Source organism: Apaloderma vittatum, unplaced genomic scaffold, assembly GCF_000703405.1.
Source record: "Apaloderma vittatum isolate BGI_N311 unplaced genomic scaffold, ASM70340v1 scaffold5345, whole genome shotgun sequence".
Lineage (NCBI taxonomy): Eukaryota > Metazoa > Chordata > Aves > Trogoniformes > Trogonidae > Apaloderma > Apaloderma vittatum.
The window spans coordinates 16,176-38,239 of record NW_009717604.1 but is presented as its reverse complement, the minus strand read 5'-3'; the positions used below and the strand labels follow the sequence as shown (position 1 = coordinate 38,239).

Sequence of the window (22,064 nt, the reverse complement as noted above, 5' to 3'; positions counted from 1 at the left end):
GCTGTCAAAATGTGCAGAATGAAAAGTAATGCCTAAGTGCTGGACATGAGCTTGTGGCATTTTTATTTAGAGGACATACAAAACAAAATATCAACCAATGACAAAAGAAATAAGTTGTTTTAAATCCAAGCATGACTATTGCCAGCTGAATCTAATTAAGTCCATGTTTCTTGCTTTATTAAGCACCTTTTAGGAAGAATCCTGATGGGAGAGATTGTGGGGAAGATGACCTGCTTTCTGTTATCCCCTCTCACTGTTTTTGGCAGAAATGGGGCAAGGGGGAGCTTGGGAGATACGAGTATAAGAAGAAAAATGAAGTGGTTCTGTCTCCAGTGAACAGAATTTTGAAAAGGCAGAGAGTAACAGCCTCTACAGCAAATATCTTTGCCCCTGTCGGTTTGAGCCTTGCAGCTAATCAGATATGGGTACTGCTGTGAGATTTTTTTTAAAGCATCTTGATTTATGCAGACTCAAACCACTATTGTAATACCTTAATACACGCTCCTCACTTCTTTTTTTTGTACTTTGTAAAGGGCAAAGGGATTCATTCAAATGCTACTTTAAAAAAAAAAAGAGAGAGAAAGAAAAAAGAAAGAAAAGTATGATTTCTAACTTACTTAGTCAGTGTGTCCTATCATAACTACAAGTTTATTAGAAAAGAGCGAGAGAGAATGTGTATAAATGTATGGTCAGCCAAAGAGGTGGAAAGCACACCTGAGGGGCAGACTGAAGTTTTCTGTTCTACAAGGATTTTTTAGCTAAATAATTTTATCTGTGGTCAGATCATCCCTTCTCCTAATTATGTAACTATACCCTGATAGTGTTTTGCTCTGGTATAACCAAATATTTCTATGTGTTCTTAGGCACAGCTATCCTGATCCCATATTATTCTCCAGCAAGTTGTTATCTTCTGGTCTTCTGTGTCAGAAAACATAGCTTAAACCTAAGTCTGGAGAGATATTAAAATAACTTAGCCTGCTATATTCATATCTGACTCAACTGAGTAGATTTTCTCTCAAGTCAGTATAATAAAACCAGCATATACTGAAAGCCTTCTGTACTGGAAGGATTTGTTAATATTACACATTATGTAGACTATTGTGCTTTATCGCCTGCACTTACCCTTAGTCACTGATTTTCACGTTTTTAATATCTGAGCAATATCTTAGTATCCATTATTATACGCATTTTTACTAATGTCAGAAAACAGTGTCCACTGAATATCTAGTATGCTTGCTCAGAAAACTAGATTTTTTTGGGACAGCAACTTAAAATAATTGCTTGTTGAGAAAACCTCTATTCATGAGGCCATAGCATTTTTGTAAGACAGAAGGAGAATTGTTTTTACAGCCTTTCAAGGTAGGCTATTAGGTCTTCTTTTATTTGACAGTATCAAGTGTGTTTAGCACTATTTCTGACAACGTCTTAAGAAAACTCTTGGTGCTGTGGGTGACTTGACATTTATCCTGGCAGATAATAGTGATAAGTGCTCCAAAGAGCCAGGGTCTGTGTCAACATCAGCTCACTGTAATTGTATTGGAATAAAACCATGAAATCTAAATAAAAGTAGTATATGAAATCAAAATAAAAAATAAAGAAAGGCTAAAAAGTAGAGATGGAACTGATTAAAAGTGAAAAAAATATTGGTTATATTATTATTATGACAGATGTTTTCCTAGAGTGCCTCTGCTATTCACTGGAGAGAGGCAAAATCACAATATAATGTGATCTTACAAAAAATAACAGAGCAATTTTGTCTCATTTATTCAATAAAACAGGTATTACAACTTTTTGCTGTGGTTGTAATATAACAATAACTAAATGAAGTGTGTGATACAGTATCATATGAAATCTTGATAGAAAAAGCAATCTTCCCTTAGATGTTTTATATCTCCTGAAGAATGCAAATTTATTTACGCCTCTCTTCCAACCCAGATTATCCTGTAATCTTATGATCCTACGACTCCTAGTAATTTAAAAAACTGGAAAGAGGTAATAGTACACTTAATGAGGATTCCAACTGGAGAGTTAAAAAGGCTTGAATTATAATAATGTAAACACTGCTACCACCTAAATGTTTTAAGGTTGTCCTGAAATCTTTGATGCTCCTCTGCCTGGAAATTCTTATGATCTAGAAGTTGCTCTGTCTCTCACATAGTTTTCTCTAATGACTGTAGAGAGCTGCTACTAGTTGTTTGATCTATGTGCAATACCATAAAATATTCTACCGTGTTCCTGTTGACCGTCTTTCCACCAGCAAGAAGATCAAATGAGAGCTGATGAAATGTTTTAAGGGTAGGTCAGCCTTTCCTGCTCACCTTTTGCTAGACACTATCTGCTGAATACCTCTATTGAATAAAATCGATGTTTCCTCCAAATTCAATGTGCAATTTGATGTACTAAAGTGAGCAGACAAACTGAAACTACATTTATGTTGGTCTCACCCTTTTTTGCTGGGGTCTTACATTTCTACTTTGGCAGAAGTGTACCTGTCAGCTCAGTATAATTCAAGTCTTTCCTCCAGATAATCTACATTAGAAATTAGTCTTGCATTTGAGAGAATTTGGGGTATAGAAGAACCTAAAACACGTCAGCAACAGCTTATAGCATAAAAAAGTAACATCAGAAAGTCAGGAGTCTAAAAATCAGAAATTTCAAATTTTATGGTTTTGTCCAAAATTATTTTAAAATATAGTTTCGATTGAAAGCTACTTATTAGGAAAAGTAAAAGTTTGTGAGTTTTATCATCAATTGATTGACAATATGTCACAGCAGTAGCTAGTAAAACTGAAATAGCAGCCTTTTCACTTAATGGGGAACAACAAAGAATGTTTTAGGAACTGTAGAGACTTTAAAGAACTTGTGAAAACTCAAAAATGAGGTATCAACCTGATGCATTGTTTAAAATGAATAAGGAAATAATTGCAGATTTCAGATGAAGAAGAAAAGCTCAGTAGCTTGCTAGTAAAGATATCAGAGCTTTATTTGTCCCCCAGCCAAACTGTCCTTCCAGTCCTGAATTTGTTCTTTTATTAATTGTGTTAAGTTCAGCTTTGAATTCACTGTTAACACAAAGTGGAAAAGTATGTGGAAACTTTAAACAGCTAAATATAATTGAACTATATTTTGAATGAAGATATAAGAGGCAGGTATGAGCTCTAATGCTTTGTGTCACGCCACGGGAGCTTCATGCTGAGCAACTTTGTTCGTATACTGTAACACTCTATTATTAACTCTTCTATTATTGGCATCCTTGAGTGAATGAAAAAAAAACCAAACAAATTAAGGCAAAACATTGGTCCTGACTTAGAATCTTGCTTTTTTCTTTGCTTTTTGCAGTGTTCTGATTGAGCAGTCTGGCTTCTGCATGATCCAAGTGGTGTAACTTCCCAGAAGGTGTCTTACGCTGCTCCTAAATCTGCTCTGACAAGCTCTATCAGGAGACCCAGTTGGCCGTGCTGCTGGATGATTTTACTAGGTCAAGCATCTCAGAAAGATCAAAAGTCCATCCTGAGCCACTGCACTAGCACATAGAAGGGGAGTGAGAGGATGTAAGTAACAGCATGGGAGGGAATTTCTGGCTTTATACACAGAATTTCTGTGTAGTTTTCTGTAGATGGAATGACCGGCTGTTTGGGCTGAAGGCAATCTTCTGTGAATGTCCTCTGTGAGAGACTCGTGAAAATTATGACTTTAAGGGATTTTTACAAAGTATGGTTTCAAAAGATATAGGTATGTTTGGCTTAAAACTCAGTATAATCCTAGTTCAGCCTTTACATATGTTTCGTGTTACACTTCATGACGCAGAAAAGCAGCGCAAAATTCTCCAGTGTATTGGACAAAATAGAGAAAGCTGTAGTTGTGATATCTAAAATAACCGATGGTTTTCATTACTCCAATTACTCTGCAGCAAGCAGCTATTTCTGTCTCTCTGCTACCTTGCCTAAACATGTTTTGATAGTGCTAAGACCCTGCAAACCTCTAACTCAATATCTCTTTCTTCTTCTTTTTCCTTTCCTCTGATAAGTAAATAACAGTATGGTTCACAAATAGGCAATACTGGAAAGTTTGGGTTCTACAGTTATTAATGCTTGGTTAGATCAATATATATCCACTATAAACATAGTTTTGAACTATACGCCATATTTATTTATTTTTTCTGTTCAGAGTATATCTTATTCTGTTCTTTATCAGCAAATATATTTTTGGTTTATTGAATAAACAGAAGGTAAGTACCTTTATTTGCAAATTATGGAGTTCCTTCAAGAGCACATCTATGGACAGATTTTTAGCTTTCTAAAAAATACTTTCATAAAACCCCCACATTTTCTGTTGGCTTTTTTTATTCTGTTGAGGAGGATTCATACTACAGACCATCGTTAAATTGTAAGCAAAACTTGAAGGCCTTAAAATTTTAGTATTCCAAATACTGGTTCCTGGCATACCATGTGGTCCAACAATAAAACTCTCAAAAGCTGCTCCCTGAGCTTACAGCACGCTCCTGAGACTAATTCTGTACCCGTTATGTGACACATGTCCCCAAAATGTGATTTTGCATCTCTTTGCAGGCCCACCCTGCACAGGGGTTACAAGCTGAAATCATGAATTGTTTTAATTCAATTTTGAAGCACCTTGCTGGGGTAGACAGTGAGAATGCCCTCCCTTTGTGGCAGGATCCAAGAGTGAAAAATAGTGTACAGTAATAAAGTGCCATTTCCCAAATTATAAACAAAATCTCTTAAATCCAAAAGAGGCAAATATTGCACAATTTGAAAAAGCAATTATTTTTCAATAATTCAAGTGCTATGTTTTCAAAATTTATGGAGTTGGTGCTCTCTGAAGAAGAAAAGGCAGCACATATTTTCGTGCTCAGCGGCAGGCTGAGGGTCTGAGCCTTCTGCTCAAGAGAGAGGTGGGTCTGTCTGATCTTGAGAGGCTGTTACCAACCTGGGCAAAAAACGGGTAAAGGGAGAATGCAGAACCCTGCAGCAGTAAACCCTGCATGGAGCAGGTTAGATGATGTGTTTTGGTGTCACACCTGCCCTGGTGTCCAAAGGGTGGGCCAGAAATGGTGTCACCAGAGCTGGTCTTCCTTCTTGCATTTTCACTACGTATATAACAAAATTCAGTCTTTTTACTCAAAATAGATGACTATCTAAAACATGAACCCACATGGATCAAAACTGGATGTTCTAACAAATATTCTGAGTCTGGAAACAGTGTTTTTTAATTCCAAAGCTTTTGATTTATAGCTGTGGTCATGGCAGAAATAGAAAGAACTAACTTCCACCAAAACCGTAGAACATGACTAAGATAAAATTAGAGATATTTTTGTCTGCGCGAGTGTATAAGTGCATCTCTATTTCTTGCCACTCGGAAGCATTCTGAAATGGTATGACATGGAGACACAGAGCTTTCCTGAGCATCTGTGCTAAATGAACACTGTAAAAGAGGTTTCCCTAGCAACACAAACCATATGTAACAGCTTAAAATAGCTTTGCTCCAACTCCTAGGATTTCTTAGTGGTTTGCTCACAATTTCCATTTAAATCAGGGTATATTTGCCCAGTTCAAAAAGGTTCTTCATTTTCTCAACTTCTCTTGAAATGAACAGGCTTTGAAAATGCTCATTTCTCGCAAGAATGCCTCCCATCCTCTCGGCTTCAAATTTAGCAGGTAAACTGAAGCATAGCAAATGATGACAGTGGCTGGCCACTTTATCTAATATGTTGCCTTCGTTTGCTGCTCAAAACATTTTATTATAAGTGTATTGGTGGTCTCTATTGTTTATTGTAACAGGAAATTTCTAGTTAAAGTAGTAGACTTTGATTTCTGTGATATTATCGTGAGAAGATAAACTGTGCAACTGTAGAGTATAATGCATCAGTCATAACGTAGATGCATTCCACTTTGCATGTTAGTAGCAGTTTGCAGGCAAATTCCAATGTTTGAAAAAACTGATCAGTTATTGAGCTCCTAGAAAAATAGATATCAAATGTTATCTTTGAGTAAACTGTGTTACCTAGAGATGAAATGATATCTCTGAGTTTGTGTAAGAATCAAGCAACAGGTCTGAGACATAAGCCATGGATGCTGATTTTCAGATCCTAATGCAACTAGTCATAAAGTCATACATGTCAAAAGTTACAACCTGGCTGAGACAGCTTGAATTTCATCTAATCTTAATACTCAGGTAGGAGATCTAGATTCTCATGCAAAGATTTTCAAATTATCTTTAGCAAGACTGAAGAAAGAATCAGGTATCAGATATTGCTTTCTTTTCCAATAACTATGTCCATTTAGCCTAAATGGGTTTGATTTGAGAAAACGATGAAGCAAACTTTTAATCATGTACTCTTCATGTGCTGTTTCATTTCTAAACAAGGCAATCTTGTGCAACTATAGAACACGGCATGAGAATACAGTGCATATTTCCTGACAAAACATTTTTAAACTGTAGTCATTTGGATACCACATCATATATTTCAACCTCAAATAAAGTAATGGCTACAGGGTAGGGTGCTCCTTTAAATACTTTTATTTATCTCTCTTGTTACCTGTGAGCAGAAGACTTGAAATATCCTAACATATTACAATGGGAAGAGTTACTAAAATGGAGTTAAGGATATTTTATTTGAATACTTATTGGATGCACAGAATTGCTGGAAAGAGCCAGGCTCCAAGGTTTCGTTCTGTCTACTTTAATTAGCTTTGAATTGAGTTTTGGCTATAAAGAATTTGCCTGGAATAGGAGAGAAGACTGGGAGAAGATTTAGTCAGAGCTGTGGGGGAAGTTCTCGTGCCCGTGTATCTGATCACTGAGGTGGAGTCTGATTTCACACAGGAAGAAATTTTGTTGTAGTTTTGTTTTAGAGATTATTTTTAAAGTTGATTTCCTATACTTACCTGGAGCTCTTTTGATGAATCCTAAGAGTACTTCAGCTTCACCTGTGGGTTCATTTAGCCTGCACGCCTACAGGTATGCCATACACAAGCCACATTCTTTATCTTATTACCTGATACAGTCATTCTCTAAATACATATCATTATTTTACAATAGGAGAATGAAAGGAGCTAAACTAACCTGGCCTAGATTGGGATAACTTAGCTATTTGACTGTAACAACCAAATGCATTGATTTATTTAAATGTGAAAGATATTAGTAATGTTCCTCACTACTGTAGTTCAAATAGTTCAAAGTGAACATTTCAGCTATGAAACAACAGTGAAAAAAGTTGTTCTTTTCTTTCAGAATAACGTCTAGCTATAACTTTCAAGTCAAGCAAACTGCCTGCCCCTTTTCCCAAGAACACTTCAACAACCGTACCATTTCTTGCTGATGTTACAAGTGCATGTCTGTAAAAACTGCTCTGCAGTGGTCGCATGTGTTTAATCATCTCCTTAACTTTTTCTGGAGACATTAAGAAGTGATTTTAAGAACAGTAATAACTCTTTAAAAGGTAATTTAACAGCTGTCTTTGCTGAGAGCAAGCTGTATGGAGTGGAAATGAGAAGATAATTGAATCATAAAGCAATTGTTTTGAAATGAGGAGAATTGTCCTAGTTTCTTAAATTACTATTAAATGGTATTTTTTTTTCCCCTTGCCCATCATAATTCATCCGATAAAGCTCTGCATGTTAAATGTAAGCCTGTTAAATATTGCGCGGTTTTAGTAAGTTGTATTTTTTCTCATTATAGCTTTCTTGGTGGGAGTTGAAGGGAGGGGGTTAGACTTGAGGACATGCATAGGTCCTTTTCAGCTTAAATTATCCTGTGGTTCTATTTATGTAACCTAAGACAGACTAAATATATAAATATGAAATTAATTTCAAAATATAAACCAAATTATTTTCCGTAACTATTTCGACCCACTTGAATTTCACAAAACTTTTTACTTTTTCAAGTTCCTCATAAGATGTCACAATAGAAGGAGAAAGTAGGAACAAAATCTTCTGATGATGTCTTTGAGACGTATTGCTTCTAATTTCTGTACCAAGAGCTCATCTATGAGGCAACAGCATTTGTTTAGTCAGAATGATTTCATTACGTTCACACATCACCTAAAACGGCCTATCCCTTCTTGCGAATTATCAGCTTCTGGGAAATAAAGATAATTCTCCTCTTAGATCTTAATCCTGCATCAGATGCCACTGTCTATAACTTCACAAATGTTCTACAGTTAGCAAACAGATACCAAAGGAAGTTGTTTTTCTTGGTTACTCTCACCTACTGTTTTTCGACCGGTTGCAAGTATATTCCAGTGAAATACCGTTCAAATTCAGATTCATGTGACCGATGATCTCCTGCACTACATGTGCCTTTGTTCAGTTCATAAGTAAAACCAAAGTAGGCTCTGGCAGCAGCAGATGCAGCATCTCAGTGATGCCAATGGGGTGTTCATCAGCCACCGGTGTCCAGAGCATCATCTGCTGCAAATCGCTCTTCCACTCTGCTAAAGCTCTTGAAAGGCCACAGGAGCTTTTCAGGCCTCACTTCTGAGAGGAGATCAGCTGCAGTGTCTTCAACAACCTGTTTCAAATGTCTCCAGTTTCAAATTCATGTTTTGACCTTTAGGTTAAGGTCATCTTTAGAAGGCAATTAGTTCCTGAGGTAGCAATGAAGCTATAAAATTCTCCACAGGACAGAAGCATAATTTCTTTTCCTAGCTTTTACTTTTACAGAATTTAGCAAGAAGTAAAACAATTACTATTTCTAAGCACTTTAGAAATAAAAGAGAAGACTAACAGAAAGAGTTTGCCAAGAATAAAATGTCAAAATAAACCAAAGTCCTTCGTTAATAGGCATTATGGAGAACAGAAAAGAAGTAGTTGTCATTTGTATATTGAACATGAGAACATTATTTGATGCAGTCTCATATCAGACAGTACTAAGTGCAGCCTGAAGTACTGGTTAGAGTAAATCATTATGCAATGTGTGTGAAACTGGTTGGAAATCATACTTTTAAAGTAGTTAGCAGTGGCTCACTGATAAAGAGGAAGCTAAGTCAAACTGGGTTCCTAAGGAACTTTCCACAGAAGTTCTCCGATGACTTTTCGTGAGTTGTTTAAATTACTTGGAGGGAGAAGGAAATAAAGAGAAAGCTTTGACAGGAACTTTATTATGTCTGAAGATCATGCCAGGCTGCAAGAAGAGCTGCAATTATATTGGAGCATAGGATCAGAATTGGATATTTAGGCAATAAATTGGAGACATTAAATAGGATCGGAACTGAACATTAGCTCAGCAAATTGGAGACTTTATCCGATAAAAGTTCTGGGTTTAGGAACAAACAACGGCGAAAATGTACAGGTGGGTAGTGAACAGGTCTTTGGTGCAGGGTTGAGAGTTTCACATGAATCACAAGCCAGGCATGGGGATTAGCACCATGTTGTTGACAAAAAAGCACTGAGCAGGATATTCAACAAGCTGCCTATATCCGTGGGGGAAAGACCAGCGAAATAATGAACTTAAATTGTACCACAGATAACCAAGCTGATCCAATTATAGTTGACTCAACTTTGTCACAGAAGGATTGACATGCCATCTGACTAGATGTCCAGTATTCTTTATTATTAACTAACAAAAAAAAATGGCATCGTATGTGCAAGAAATTGGGGTCAGGCACTGCATGCTGATCTATTCATTTGCACCTGTTCAATTGCTTCTGGTATACCGTGGCAATTAAAAGGGTATTTTTTCCTTATGGTACCTTTATTTCACATTGGAATGTGAGCCAAGACTCTTAACTGCTACTAGAAGTCAAAACAGAACTCCAGGGAAATCACTCATATAGGGGATAATATCCAAAATAGTCCTGTGTATGTCAGAGACGATAAGGTATGAAAAAAAGACTATTAGATGAGTTTTCATGTCTCAAAATGAACTATCAAAATAACCGAACATCATAGTCTCTACAGAAACTGCATTGCCTCAGTTAAGAGAATCCTTCTCTCATGTATCTGTTTCCATGTACATTAGTACCAACTGCTTGGATTATGACATCAAAAGTTTCTATTAAAATTAATTAGAAGTATATATAGTCTCATAAGGGAAATTAGAAAGCATGTGTTTTTAGCAAAACTGGAGTTCATCAACCAAGCTAGAATTTGTCAGCAATTTTTCAGCCATATAATTTGAAAAAAAAGCTTAAGAGAAAAATGATGAATGGATGCTACCATCATTATTGAAATCTAACTGCCTTTGGGCAACTACGAAAAGAGGTACACACATACTTCATCAGCACACATGGTCTTCAATAGTAAACTTAAAGAATCGTAATATGTCTCCTAGCAAGCACGCATACGTTGATGTATGATCCTGAAAGGTCAATACAGTCATGCCTGTGAGTCCAGACTTTATCAAGGTAATGCAATATCATGGATTTGTCTTATTAGGAGGTATCACTGCTTCTTCAGTTTGTGTGCACCCAGGCAGGGGTTCATGTATCGCACACAAGAGCAAAGTTTTGCCAATTTTCAGACAAAACCTAGCAATCAGATCCTCTGAGTTTTTGATGATGTCCCTGGACCACTTCCAGATCGCTTTCCTGGAAAGAAACAGAACTGCTTCCAGGCATCCCTGATGGAGGAGCCTGAACCTCAGGAGATTCCAGACAGTTAGAGATGACCAGCAACTAGTTAAGGTGCACACAACTCCACAACCACACCTTCTGAACCAGAAGCACTTCACAGCTTACCATGCATTCTTTCAGAGCTCACTTAAGCTCTTACTTACTGTAAGCCAAACTTAAAATCTCTGAGGGTTTTTACTCTTCTTCCATACCCTGTAGTTTTAGCTTTTCTGACTATCCCCGTAATACCATGATATTTTATGGTGGAAAATAGAGTGTACAAATAAACAAACTAATTTGCTGTTCAGGTTTTAGCTAGTTTCTCAGTTTTTCAGCTGGAAGACCTCCCAATCCTCACTCAGGGAGTAGATTAGTGAGGGGCCTGTCATTTTAGATGTTTCTAGAAGACTCTCTGACACCCGTTGAGTATACTCAATACTGGGTAAGACAGTTCCCAGGCATGCTGGGAGGCCGGACTTAGCCTTGTGCCAACGAGCAGTTTCTTTATCTGCTATGCACCTGGCTACTGTTACTAAAAAACTAAGGAGTTCTGGTCACTTAAGCCCTCGTTTACTTCACCTGTCACGAGTCATGGGAGACCATCGAGAAACAAGCCTGCAAGTCAGAAGAGTTTCTTGAGGTCAGATTTTTCAGACGGGTTAACTACCAGCAGATCCCATTGGTTGCAATTGGTTGTAACTATGTGGAACTTGTGTCGAAAAGGAGGCCCAAAATGATTTAAAAGGATGATTTCAAAGATAAAGACAAACTAGATACAGATAGAAAGAAATATAAGGCTTTCTCTCTATTTCTTCTTCTCAGTGTTTCATTTCTACCCAATCAATTAGGGTATTAATTTGTGTGTGGCCTGTGCTGGATGCTATAGGGGAAGAGCATGGTGATTTAATTAATGATTTCTCTTGGTACATATTTGAGAAGTTGAAAATACATTAAGGTATCTTTAATGACCTCTTTTATTTTCTTGAAATAAAATTTTAATTATAAACTCAGTTATTAATCACTTTCTAAGCGATTTATTACAAATTCAGCCTTTTAAGGTGTATGTTAAGAAAGATTTCAACCTATAATATGCATTAAAAGCTTTCACTGATAACTTTGCAGAAAATACACCTATTTCTCTGTAGCTTTATAAGATATATACATGCCCAAAACTTTTCTATAAGATTCAAATTTGAACAGCTCAAGGGAAGAACATAAATTTGAATAAATATGAAAGCACAGAACTTCATGAGGTCTTAGCAGAAAGTTTTTCTATAGCTGGACAAAATGTCACTCAGGGGACAGTGGCTTACTACCCAGCAAACTGAATTGATTACGTTTTTTTTACGTTCTTCACCTGACAAGGAAACTTGCTTCGATTATCCAATGTTCCCTATTTTTCTTCAAATTAAATTGACTTTCCAAGGTGTGCCTAAAATTATTTTTTTTCCCCAAGAGATTTGGACTGTCATTCAAAAAGATAATAATAAGAGTATGCTTCTTGCATATTACAAACTAGTACACTAGTAAACATACTGAACTACCCCATTCGTACCTCACTGATTTTATTCTGCAATGTTTTTATGTAGTACATATTGACTACTAGCACTGTTTCCAAAATGACATTTTTGGAATGCATTTTTTTACTGTTCAATCTGCAGATGCTCCCCACACCAGATGCACAACTTGAAAAATAATAACTGCTAAAAATACACAAACTGTCAGCTTTGTTTTTACTGAGAGAAACTGTAACTTCGAGTAAGATAGATTCGATTTAAATACCATGTAAGAAAAATTATTCCCAAAGACTGATGGCAATCACATCAAATGGTGCAAATAATCACATTATAAATGCATAGGTTGAGTCCAAGGTGGGGTAAAGGTGAGGTAAAGTGGTAGTATAAGCTAATCATACTGACATCAATTTTGAGATTTAAAAAGACATACTTAACCAAATAACAGGTATTAATATTTTCTTCTCTGTATTAACACCTTAAAAAATAGCTTTTCTTTTGTGCTTACACCTTTAAGGTTTCCTAGCTGTAGTGTTTTTTCACCTGACCTTGCAGAAAGTATTTGTCTTAGTCTACTAAACAAGCAGTGAAAGTAGTGTGATTTCAAATAAACCTTTACAAAAAAGCAAGTAATGATACTTCCTTTCCACTTAGTTCAAGGTTAATTACCCTTGTCGAGAAGGCAGTAAAAAAAAAAAAAAAAGGCACTGAGAAATTTGGCAGATCGATGGCAACCACACAGCCTGTGCACCTCCAGCAGTTCTCATTTGTCAAAGTTGCACCCATTGATAAAGTCAGAATGAGGACGATATTTCAGAAAGCTCATTTTTTTCATTGAATTAAATGTCATAAATCAAGACAAGAAAAAGCCCTAATATGCTATAAACTGCGACAGAGAAAATTTGACAAACTGGCAGATTTTATTTTTATGGGATAGTTATGAAATGATGGGTCTTAAGCAAAGATCAAAATTTCCTGACAACAGTCCTGTTAATTTTTTTAGTGTTAATGCATTCCTGTTCACTTGAGTGTGGGTGTGCACACAGAATAAGTGAGACTGATGCATTCAGGAGCTCTGGTTAAAAGCAAAGCCAGTTTCAGGGAATAACTTGGATAGAAGCATGACTTTCGAAGTGCAGAGTTTAAAACTCCTACCTCTCTGCCGATTCATCTGAATTTTCTTCTGTGATCATCTGCAAGTCCTGTGCCGTTTTCCCTGAATCTTCTTTGACACAATTTTCCCCTGTGCTTGTTTTGGGATTATCCTCATTTGCTCGGAGCTGTTCTATCAGATTTTGTTGATGCCAGGCTTGAATAGATCGATAGTGCGCTGGGTTTGGACCTGGCACGGGGGCCAGTATGTTGTGGTGGACAGGACTGTTGTTTTTCTTCAGCCCGTTTCTGTCCCGGGAGTGATTCTTCAACCTGTTCTGAACCGATGTCCCTCTGTGCTCATATCTTTTTTTTCCCCCGTGCCTGTGGAGCCTTGCGAGGGGTGACTGAACCACCTCCAGCGGAGCCTCAGGATCTGCTTCACATCAAACTCTTTCTTTCCAGATACTGACATTTTTTTCCAGGGGATGGGGGAAAAGAAAAAAAAAGAAAAAAAAAAAGACGAAAGCCTATTCTTCTAGAGAGGAAACAGATTCTTTGTTATCTCTTGTGTTTCAACTCCTCTTCTTAAGAAAAGACAACAAAAGAACAAATACCGGTAGCTCTCTCCCTCTCTCTTCTGATTAACAGACTGCAAGCTCTTGGAGCGATGCTGAGCTGCTGCTAACTGTATAGGTGGGAATCCATACTGACAGGATGATGAGGTCAGACCTTAAACAAGTAAATCAGCTTAGCACAGGAAAGCAGCAACCATAACACTACCCAGCTGCCAGGCTTACACGCTCACAGCGCTGTAGCACAGCTCCCTAATATATAACCTAGCCTCACATGATCCTCAGGGATCCTGAGCTGCAACTTAAGATGCAGGAAGGCACAGACAAATCAAATGATAAGACTTTCTATCTCACGAGGTTTTCCCGTCGAGCCTGCTAATCAGCAATGCTGCATTTCCCGGAAGATTTTAAAGGGAATTCTTCTATAGTCGTCTTGCGCGGATTTTTTTTTGGTAACGATTCACTGTGAAACTATCCCGCAGCTCGTGGGTTTCCTTAAGGGGTTTGCATTTGTTTATCTTGCTGTGTAAAATTCCTACAAATGGCCTCAGTGTGGTAGCACTTACCTAAAGGAAAGAGACAGTCTCTGAATTCATTGTGCAGAAGTGTGTTTTCTCACCTATGGTTAGATTTCTCGATATAATAACAGGGGTAGGAGAACAGAGGGAGGGAGGGCATGAAAATCAGAGATGTGCTCCCCGAATGACTGTATCTGTGGAAAACACGCTGTTTCCTGGCTAAGTGCCTGGGTAAACACCCTTTGCCATCCTGCTCTTAATTTCTCACGGACAGTGGGACTACTGTGATTTATTTATTTTCTTTAGAAAATATCTGTCTTTTGACAGTGTCCACCGTGACATGTTTCCAGCAAATTTAGCAGATGATCTGTATTCATTCCCATCCATTCGTTAATAGGCAGGGCTGTGAGAGCTGTTCCCTGCGTGTTTTGAAATAATGTACACGGGGTGTTTTCACATGCAGATTGAAAATAGTTGAATGGACTGATTTGTTGGGTTTTTTTTTTTTCTTATGTTCTCCACAGTTTGCTACTGATGATCTATACAACTGTAAAGAGTGTGCAGAAATTAAAAAAAAACAAGCCAGAACACAGTCAGTAAAACAGGATTCAGAATTAAAGGAGGGTATCCCTCTCCAATACATCTTCGTACATCTCCTCTTCAGAACTTCCCATATTAGTTTCCTTTTTCTCTGTCTTGTGATTTTTTTCTTCTTTTTTTTTTTTTTTCCCTAAACTCTGCTGAAGGGATGTTGAACCTTGAAGCACTAAAATCTGTTTTCTTCTTCCTTTTTGGCTCCGTAGAATGCAGACGGAGAAATGTGAAGTCGAGTTTTGGGAAGAAAAAAGCAAAATGAGAGGATAGGACTAAAGGAATCAGCCTTTACGCTGGGCTGTCAAGCTCCTGTCCTATTCGTGGTACTCCTGCAAATGATACACAGTCTCATGGACTGGATGCATGTGAGAGAATTTACAGGGAAAGTGAAGAACAGCAAAACAGTTGAAAGATATTATACTGTTTAGATACATAAAGGGAAATAAAAGACTTTTCACAAAAGAATGAGTTGACCATAAAAGGCAGAAAGAAAGAATTTGAAAAATTACACTTGACAGACCTGGCCAATGCATATTTGTTGCTATATAGAGCATTGGGGCTGAGCTATTGCAATGAACAACACCTCGTTAAGAAAAACTGTGTTCCACAATATTCACCTGCAAATGAAAGGAAAAAAAAGTTTCTGTGCTAGGATTTCAGGCTGTAAGTGCTCGTAAAGGAACCTATTTCTAAAAGACTTCATTTTATGTGTTATAGGAATGGATAGAAACGAGAAAACCTGTTGAGCCTCTAGGAAGTTGTCTTAAGGAGATGGTGAAAGGTGTGTTTGTGGGTTTAATAGCGGGTTTCAGTTTAAGCTTGTTGAGAGTATGAGCTAATAAAAAAGCTGAAACTTCAGGGGTTTCATAGAATTTACAGGGAGTGAATGGATTAACAAGAATGCTGACCATTGAGTAAGAGAAGTTATTCTGTGTCCGGAGTTCAGTAAGATGTTTTCGCACGTTAATGATGACCTTTTATAACAATCTGAAATTTTCTGGAGATACATATGTTTCGGGTTTGTTTTTTTTTTTGCTTTATATAGTATTTAATTTAATGCTCACTAACTTTTTGATTTCAGCCCTCACACACATAGATGTTACATTTTTCAATTCCATGAAAGTAATGAGTCTTATGCATATTCCTGAGCATTGCCTACATGGCCATCTGACATCTATTTTAAGGGGAGAGTCTCTGTAAAATCTTCTAGAGGCGGACAGAGAACATGGTTTCTCACTACTACCTTAATCAGGTCAAATCATTGAGCTACCTCAGCAGCTCTGGCAGTTCCTCTTAGCAACCGCTTTGATACGTTTAATCCATATTTTTTCACCATTTCACAAAGCTTATGTTGGTTTCTTTTCCTTAAATCCCTTTTGCAGAAGTCATCCTTTACTCCAAGGTATCATCTAAAGCATATTCCCTGGATTTTACTTGAGAATGTACAAACAGCACTTCTCTTTGTGAATTACTCTGTTTCCTACTAACTCAGTGCATTTTGGTAGATATAAAGTGTATGTAAGGAAAATAGTAAAACTGGACATTTGCTGAAGAGACTGTCTTGCTTACGAATTCAGCTTGAGTCAGCACAGGATATGTTTCAGGTAGGGCATAAGTAGATTATTTTCACACAGCTTGTTACCATTCTGACTAAAACTTCAGTGCACTCTACCAGGACAGTCTATGTGATTTGATAATCCAGAACATCAGGCCTGAAATGATCAGAAGTAGGTATGTGGCATAAATACATATATATGACACATACGTGCTTTTAAACCTTTAGATGTATCTTCTGGTGAGAAAACTAAGTTCCCTTGAAACTAAATACAACATGATTATTTGCTTCTTGATACTTTCTTTATAAAACTCTAATGTATTTTTAGGTATATCTCTGCGTTCAAACTTCTAAATGTGAAAAGATAGAAGATTTTTTTCCATTATTGCTATTTCTAATTTAATACATTTGGTCACATTTAGATAAATATCCAGTATAACAGCATTATTTTTTTTCCCGATGCAGTTGGAAATTTCCAAACAGGGTTTTCTAGGGCTTCAGCAAATCTCACCAGGGCCACCAAGAGCGTCAAGCAGCTGGAGCGTATGATGGATGAGGGGAGGCTGCTGGAATGGGACTTGTTCAGCCTTATGAAGAAAAGACTCAGGGGCATCTTGCTGCTGCCTTCAGGTACCATTTAATGCAATGGGTACGAGCTTGTGAGGAAGATCTTTGATCACGTTAGGAAATCACACTAAATATGACGGTAGATTGGCATCTAGCCAGAAATGGGGCAGAATTTTAAAAGGTTAAACCTCCAGACAATTAAAAAGATGTGTCTATTTTTTAAGATTTTAAGTGTAAATAACTAATATGACATTTGAGTTAGCAAATCATAAAATTACTTTTGTCATAAACTACCTCTACGAAGAAGCTGAGAATTTTCTTTCCGTCACAAACCATGTTTTCAATAGGCTTCAAAAACTTCTAGCTACAGCTGCCTCCCACGTTCATCTGCCACCCAAACACCTTATAGAAAGGGGCTTTCTAATGCGTTTCAAAATGTCCATATTTTCTGGTAATTAACTTGATAATTTTATTTTCAAGAATTTAAGCAAGTGGAATATATTCATGGAGCTATTTAATGTTTATTCTCCTCTCCAAAGAGACATAGCAAGTGATTTCTTATTCTTTTTCTGTTTGCCCTGAGCTGATAGTACAGTGCATGTATTGGAAAAAAAGCTTATTGGAAAAATCTCTCTTTGCTCCCACAAGCCTAGCAGAGAATGATGAAAAGGAATCATACTACTTTGTTGTAGAATTCAAGAAAGATACCATTTGCTGACTCTGAAGCCAGGAGCATTGCAAGGACTAGGTTACTAGAAGAGCTAATGAAGTAGGTCTTTGCTGGATGTGAGGCAGACCAGAAAAAAAATGAAATTTTTGGTTAGATAAAAGGACAGATCTGGACCAAAAGTTTTCAGTGCGAAGCGCGCTGCCCCAAATAGGAAAAATAGGCATGTGCTGAATGAGACAAAAAAGCAAACTAAGCACAGAAAGTTAGGAATGTTTACTCACAGTTCTCAAGACATTTGATGTCTCTTCTGACGTTGCATGGTTTAGAAAGTCAAGTTAATTACAAGCTCATATCAGTACTGCTTACGGTGCTTGCATTTAGGGGAAAACGTCGTAATAAGATCTACATGTATAGTTTGTTGATAACTAAATAGGCTTTTTTAAAAAACTGTATGCTCTCTACCCAAACTCTGTTTTCACAGTTTGTGCACTCAGCCTGTGTACTCACACCACATATGAGGCCAGACAGAGAGAACAAGTTGAATATTTTTATAACACTGTTTTGAAAACAGTGCTTCAAGAGAACTCCCGTTAGTCCATCCTTTGTAAAAGAGATATTCCAGGAAACATCTGCATAGGGCAGCAGCACCAGCATTAACAGAAGTCAAAGTTAAACAGAAAGGAACGTGAGAAAACCAAAAACAATTAGCTATACTTAAAATCTGCAGGAAAGTTCAACTCTCTTTTAAAAGAAAACTTTGGATCCCAACAAACACAAATCAGCTTAAGACCATCAGTTACACTTAGATACCTCCTACTAAAGGAGGCAGTAGAGATGATCCACTTAAGGGAAAGTGTTGACACATTTAAACACAATTGCTTCCTCAAATAACTGGAAACTACACTACAGATTGTATCCCACCTACAAAACTGTGTGCCAAAATTGCAAAAAAAATCACAGCATTTCTACAGCATCCAAGGAAAAATCATGTGAGCAGTAAGCCTGGTATAAGTAAGTCTAACTAAGATCTTGCTAAACAGGAAGAGCATTGACACGCTCAAAATGAATGCAGAATATTAGAGTGAAATAAGAAATAGCAAATATCTACTTTACTGCCAACCGGGAAGGATCTCCCATGAATAGGGACTTGAAAATGATGACACTGGAGCAGTAAAAATAAGCTCAAACATCTGGATTGAAAAGAAACTCCTGTCACACGTCAGGAACAAGATTTCAAAGAGTGAGAAAAAAGTGGATAGATGCAAAGAAGTAAAAAAACTTCTCATACTGCTTTTCATAATAGTAGAATTTGAGATATTTTTCTTGATTTTTCAGACTGTTGTGCTCAAGAACAGCTAATTGTTACATTAATTATTTCATTGCCTGCTGGTAAAATCAAGGACAACAATACAATGCTGTAAAATGGAAGAGGCAGAAAAAGTCATTAATTATGAACCTATCGACGGTGTGGAATTTTTGCCATAATTGCTCTTCCGCCATATACAAAAACATTAAACCAGTTACCCAAGCTAACAAATCTTTTTAGCCCACCAAAATATTCCTAGTACTTGCTGTCAAGGTCTGAGGCAGATGAGAGAGGTAAGATAATTGAATAATGAAGAAAGGTGGTGAAGGGTTATGGCCAGGATTTTCCAGAATTATTACTAATTCTCGATGCCTTGTTTGAGAGATGTGAGAAACAGAAACATAGCACTTTCCAAAGCGCAGTTATTGAAGCAGCATTGTGCGGAACGAGTTAAATATAGTGTTCAGTTTAGAAAATCTTGTCTGGCTTCCATCTTTTCCCTTAAGGTTTCCTCTACGGACCAGTTGACCTCCAGAGGTCCCCTCCACCCTCAGCTAATCCATGATTCTGCGGTTCTTGCCCAGTCCAGCACTAACAAGGAAAACGAGGCCGTGAACACGCTGCCAGTTTGCAGCACCCGTCTTTTCAACCCGTGGGTACGTGGCACAGCTTTAACAGCTCTTCTGCAAACTCCCCTCCCTTCCGCTGAAGCAGCGACTGCTCTAAATCTCTGCCAGCTGGTGTGAGAGTTTGGGATGAGGTTTGCTGCAGGCACTTTTCCTCAGCTCATTCCCTGGCTGCTTATGAAGTCTGCAGGCTTGCTTGATATAGCACATGTATAAACTCATGGAATTTTTATGAAGAGAAATTAATGTAGGACTACTACTCTTAGAGGAAATCTGCCCCTTATGAAAAGTAACCCTCTCAACTATCAGGACAGATTAGCGGAGCCAGAAAAAAAGCAATTGGTAGTTTTGCATGTTCAGAGGGTGCTTTACATACTATTAGATGTAGAGTAGAAAGCTAATAGGTGCATTTTGACCTGCGAGGAGCTCATTTCTAAGAAAACATTTTTCCAAGGGGTTAAGCAACTTTTGAATTAAAATAACTTCAAATATACTGGAGATGAAAACGTCCTTATGAAATTTCAAAGGTAAAATTTCAAACTTAGCATTGCTTTTCTTTTGAGGGATAGGATTGCATTTCTATGATTCTAGAAAATGTTTTGTTCTGCATATCTCAGAAGCAGGTGTCTTACTGTACAGCTTCATAAAAATTCCTGTCGCTCTTTTTTCAATTTTTACTAATTAAGCATGAGCAAATCTTTGTAGTCTGTAGAGATACTAGCCTGAATTTAATTATTTAAGGGTATTGTTTTTCTGGCTGGTTAGGTCTTTGCTTTTAAGTTCTGCAAGCTACTTAAATAAATTACCTGATTTTATTGATCCCTGTTGAATGGAAACATGACTTTGACCCATCTATGACCTAAAATCAGAAAAAGTATTCTATGCAAAATGAAAACAATTGAATACAGGATTAATACTTGTATTTGTGAGAGAAAAACTGAATTTCAAAAAAAAGAAAAGGCTTGAGGTGGAAATATTTTTTTCACAATCAGTTTCCTAGTGCCAGTAAGTATGATTACTTCCCAACTGAGACCACAATAAAAAACATATTATGGCGTATGTGCTGTTACTAATCAATAGCAAACTCAGAAATAAACATAATATGCACCATTTATGGCTTTAAGATCAACAACATATTAATCAATATGTCACTTCACCGACCATCAGTATAAGATATATAGGTTAAAACTCATGGTCACAATGTATCCTAAGAAACAAATTAAAAAAGAGTTGCCTCTTGACAATCAAGCTTTATTATTCTAAGCATAAAGCTGTTACAAGTCACTGTGTGATACACTGTGATGTAACTGCAAGTACTGTAAGGATGATCTCTCAAGGAACTGAGGTAGTAAAAACCACCATCAGTGATGACCAAGTTCAGTTCAGGAGTGATACAGTGAAGGAATCTCTCTTCTTTTTGGTCAGACAGTTCCACAAAATCATTCTCTATTATTCTATTATAATCCATTTTATATGTGTAGAAGATAATAAATATACCACATGCAGTATTCTGAATTCTATATCCCAAAAAAATTTCAAGTGAGCAGCTTTATTCATTTGAATCTCTCACTAGTTACTACCTGTTTCAGCATAACTTCTACCTTTAGTCTACTAATAATAGCTGCCCTCTCTAAGAACTTAGCGCCTTGAAAGTTCGTCTCTTTAAGCTACAGCACTTCTTTCCCAAACTTATTATTTCCTAATTCAAACATTATCAGAAGTTTGATCTCCTTAATGGAGTTTGTATAAGAGGTCTTATTGCCTCTGTTGACTTCTAAAATAAACGGAAGAAACACAACCCTCCCTGCTACTCAGTAGTTAAAAGAACCCGTAAAAGAAATGTGCTGACATCACTAAACTCTCCTTATAACATCTTTGTAGTGTGAGAGGACAGCAGGCTTTTCTTTCCACTATAACCAATTTAATATTTTATATGTTGTTTTCTGGAAACTGCACAAAATACTTGGAAAAATGTCTTACGTTTGAGAAATGCAGGAAACATCCCCTTTCCCCTATTAATTCCAAGTAGCACACAAATGTCACACATCTTAAAAATAAGCACAAAGTTGAATCGTAACATATCTACTGTTGAATCAGCAAGAGTTTGTTGGCTTTAGTCTTTTTTTTTTTCTTTGGAGGTTTGTTTGCTTATTCTTGAAGTATCCTACTAGCTCAAGTACTCCACAACAAAATATTTTAATTTTTTTCTCACTGGCCCTTAATGGTTTTTTTGCGAGAGTATAGAGTCTGAACTAAGGTGAGCCTTCCTAGTGGAAGAAAACAGATCTGAACAGGTCATTGGCAAGATGCGTGCAGGAATGAACTTGCAAGGCCCATACTGCAAGAACCTTGAGCACCAGGTAGGCAGCTATGTTCTAAATATTGCTTTGTCTTCATTACTGCTCATGTAAAATAAAAAAGCCAATAATAAACCAAAAAACACCCTAAACGAAGCAACTGGAAATGTAGCTACATAC

At 37.1% G+C, this 22,064-nt stretch overlaps 1 protein-coding gene across 1 annotated transcript in view; it reads right to left on the bottom strand.

Moving 5' to 3' along the window:
* The window catches only part of LOC104274358 (kelch-like protein 4), a 40,301-nt gene extending 26,650 nt beyond the window's left edge, over positions 1 to 13,651 (bottom strand). Inside the window, 2 exon segments of the mRNA XM_009869964.1 lie at positions 13,240 to 13,552; positions 13,555 to 13,651. Coding sequence (XP_009868266.1) covers positions 13,240 to 13,552; positions 13,555 to 13,651 — 410 coding nt within the window.
* Between the last annotated feature and the right edge of the window lie 8,413 nt (positions 13,652 to 22,064).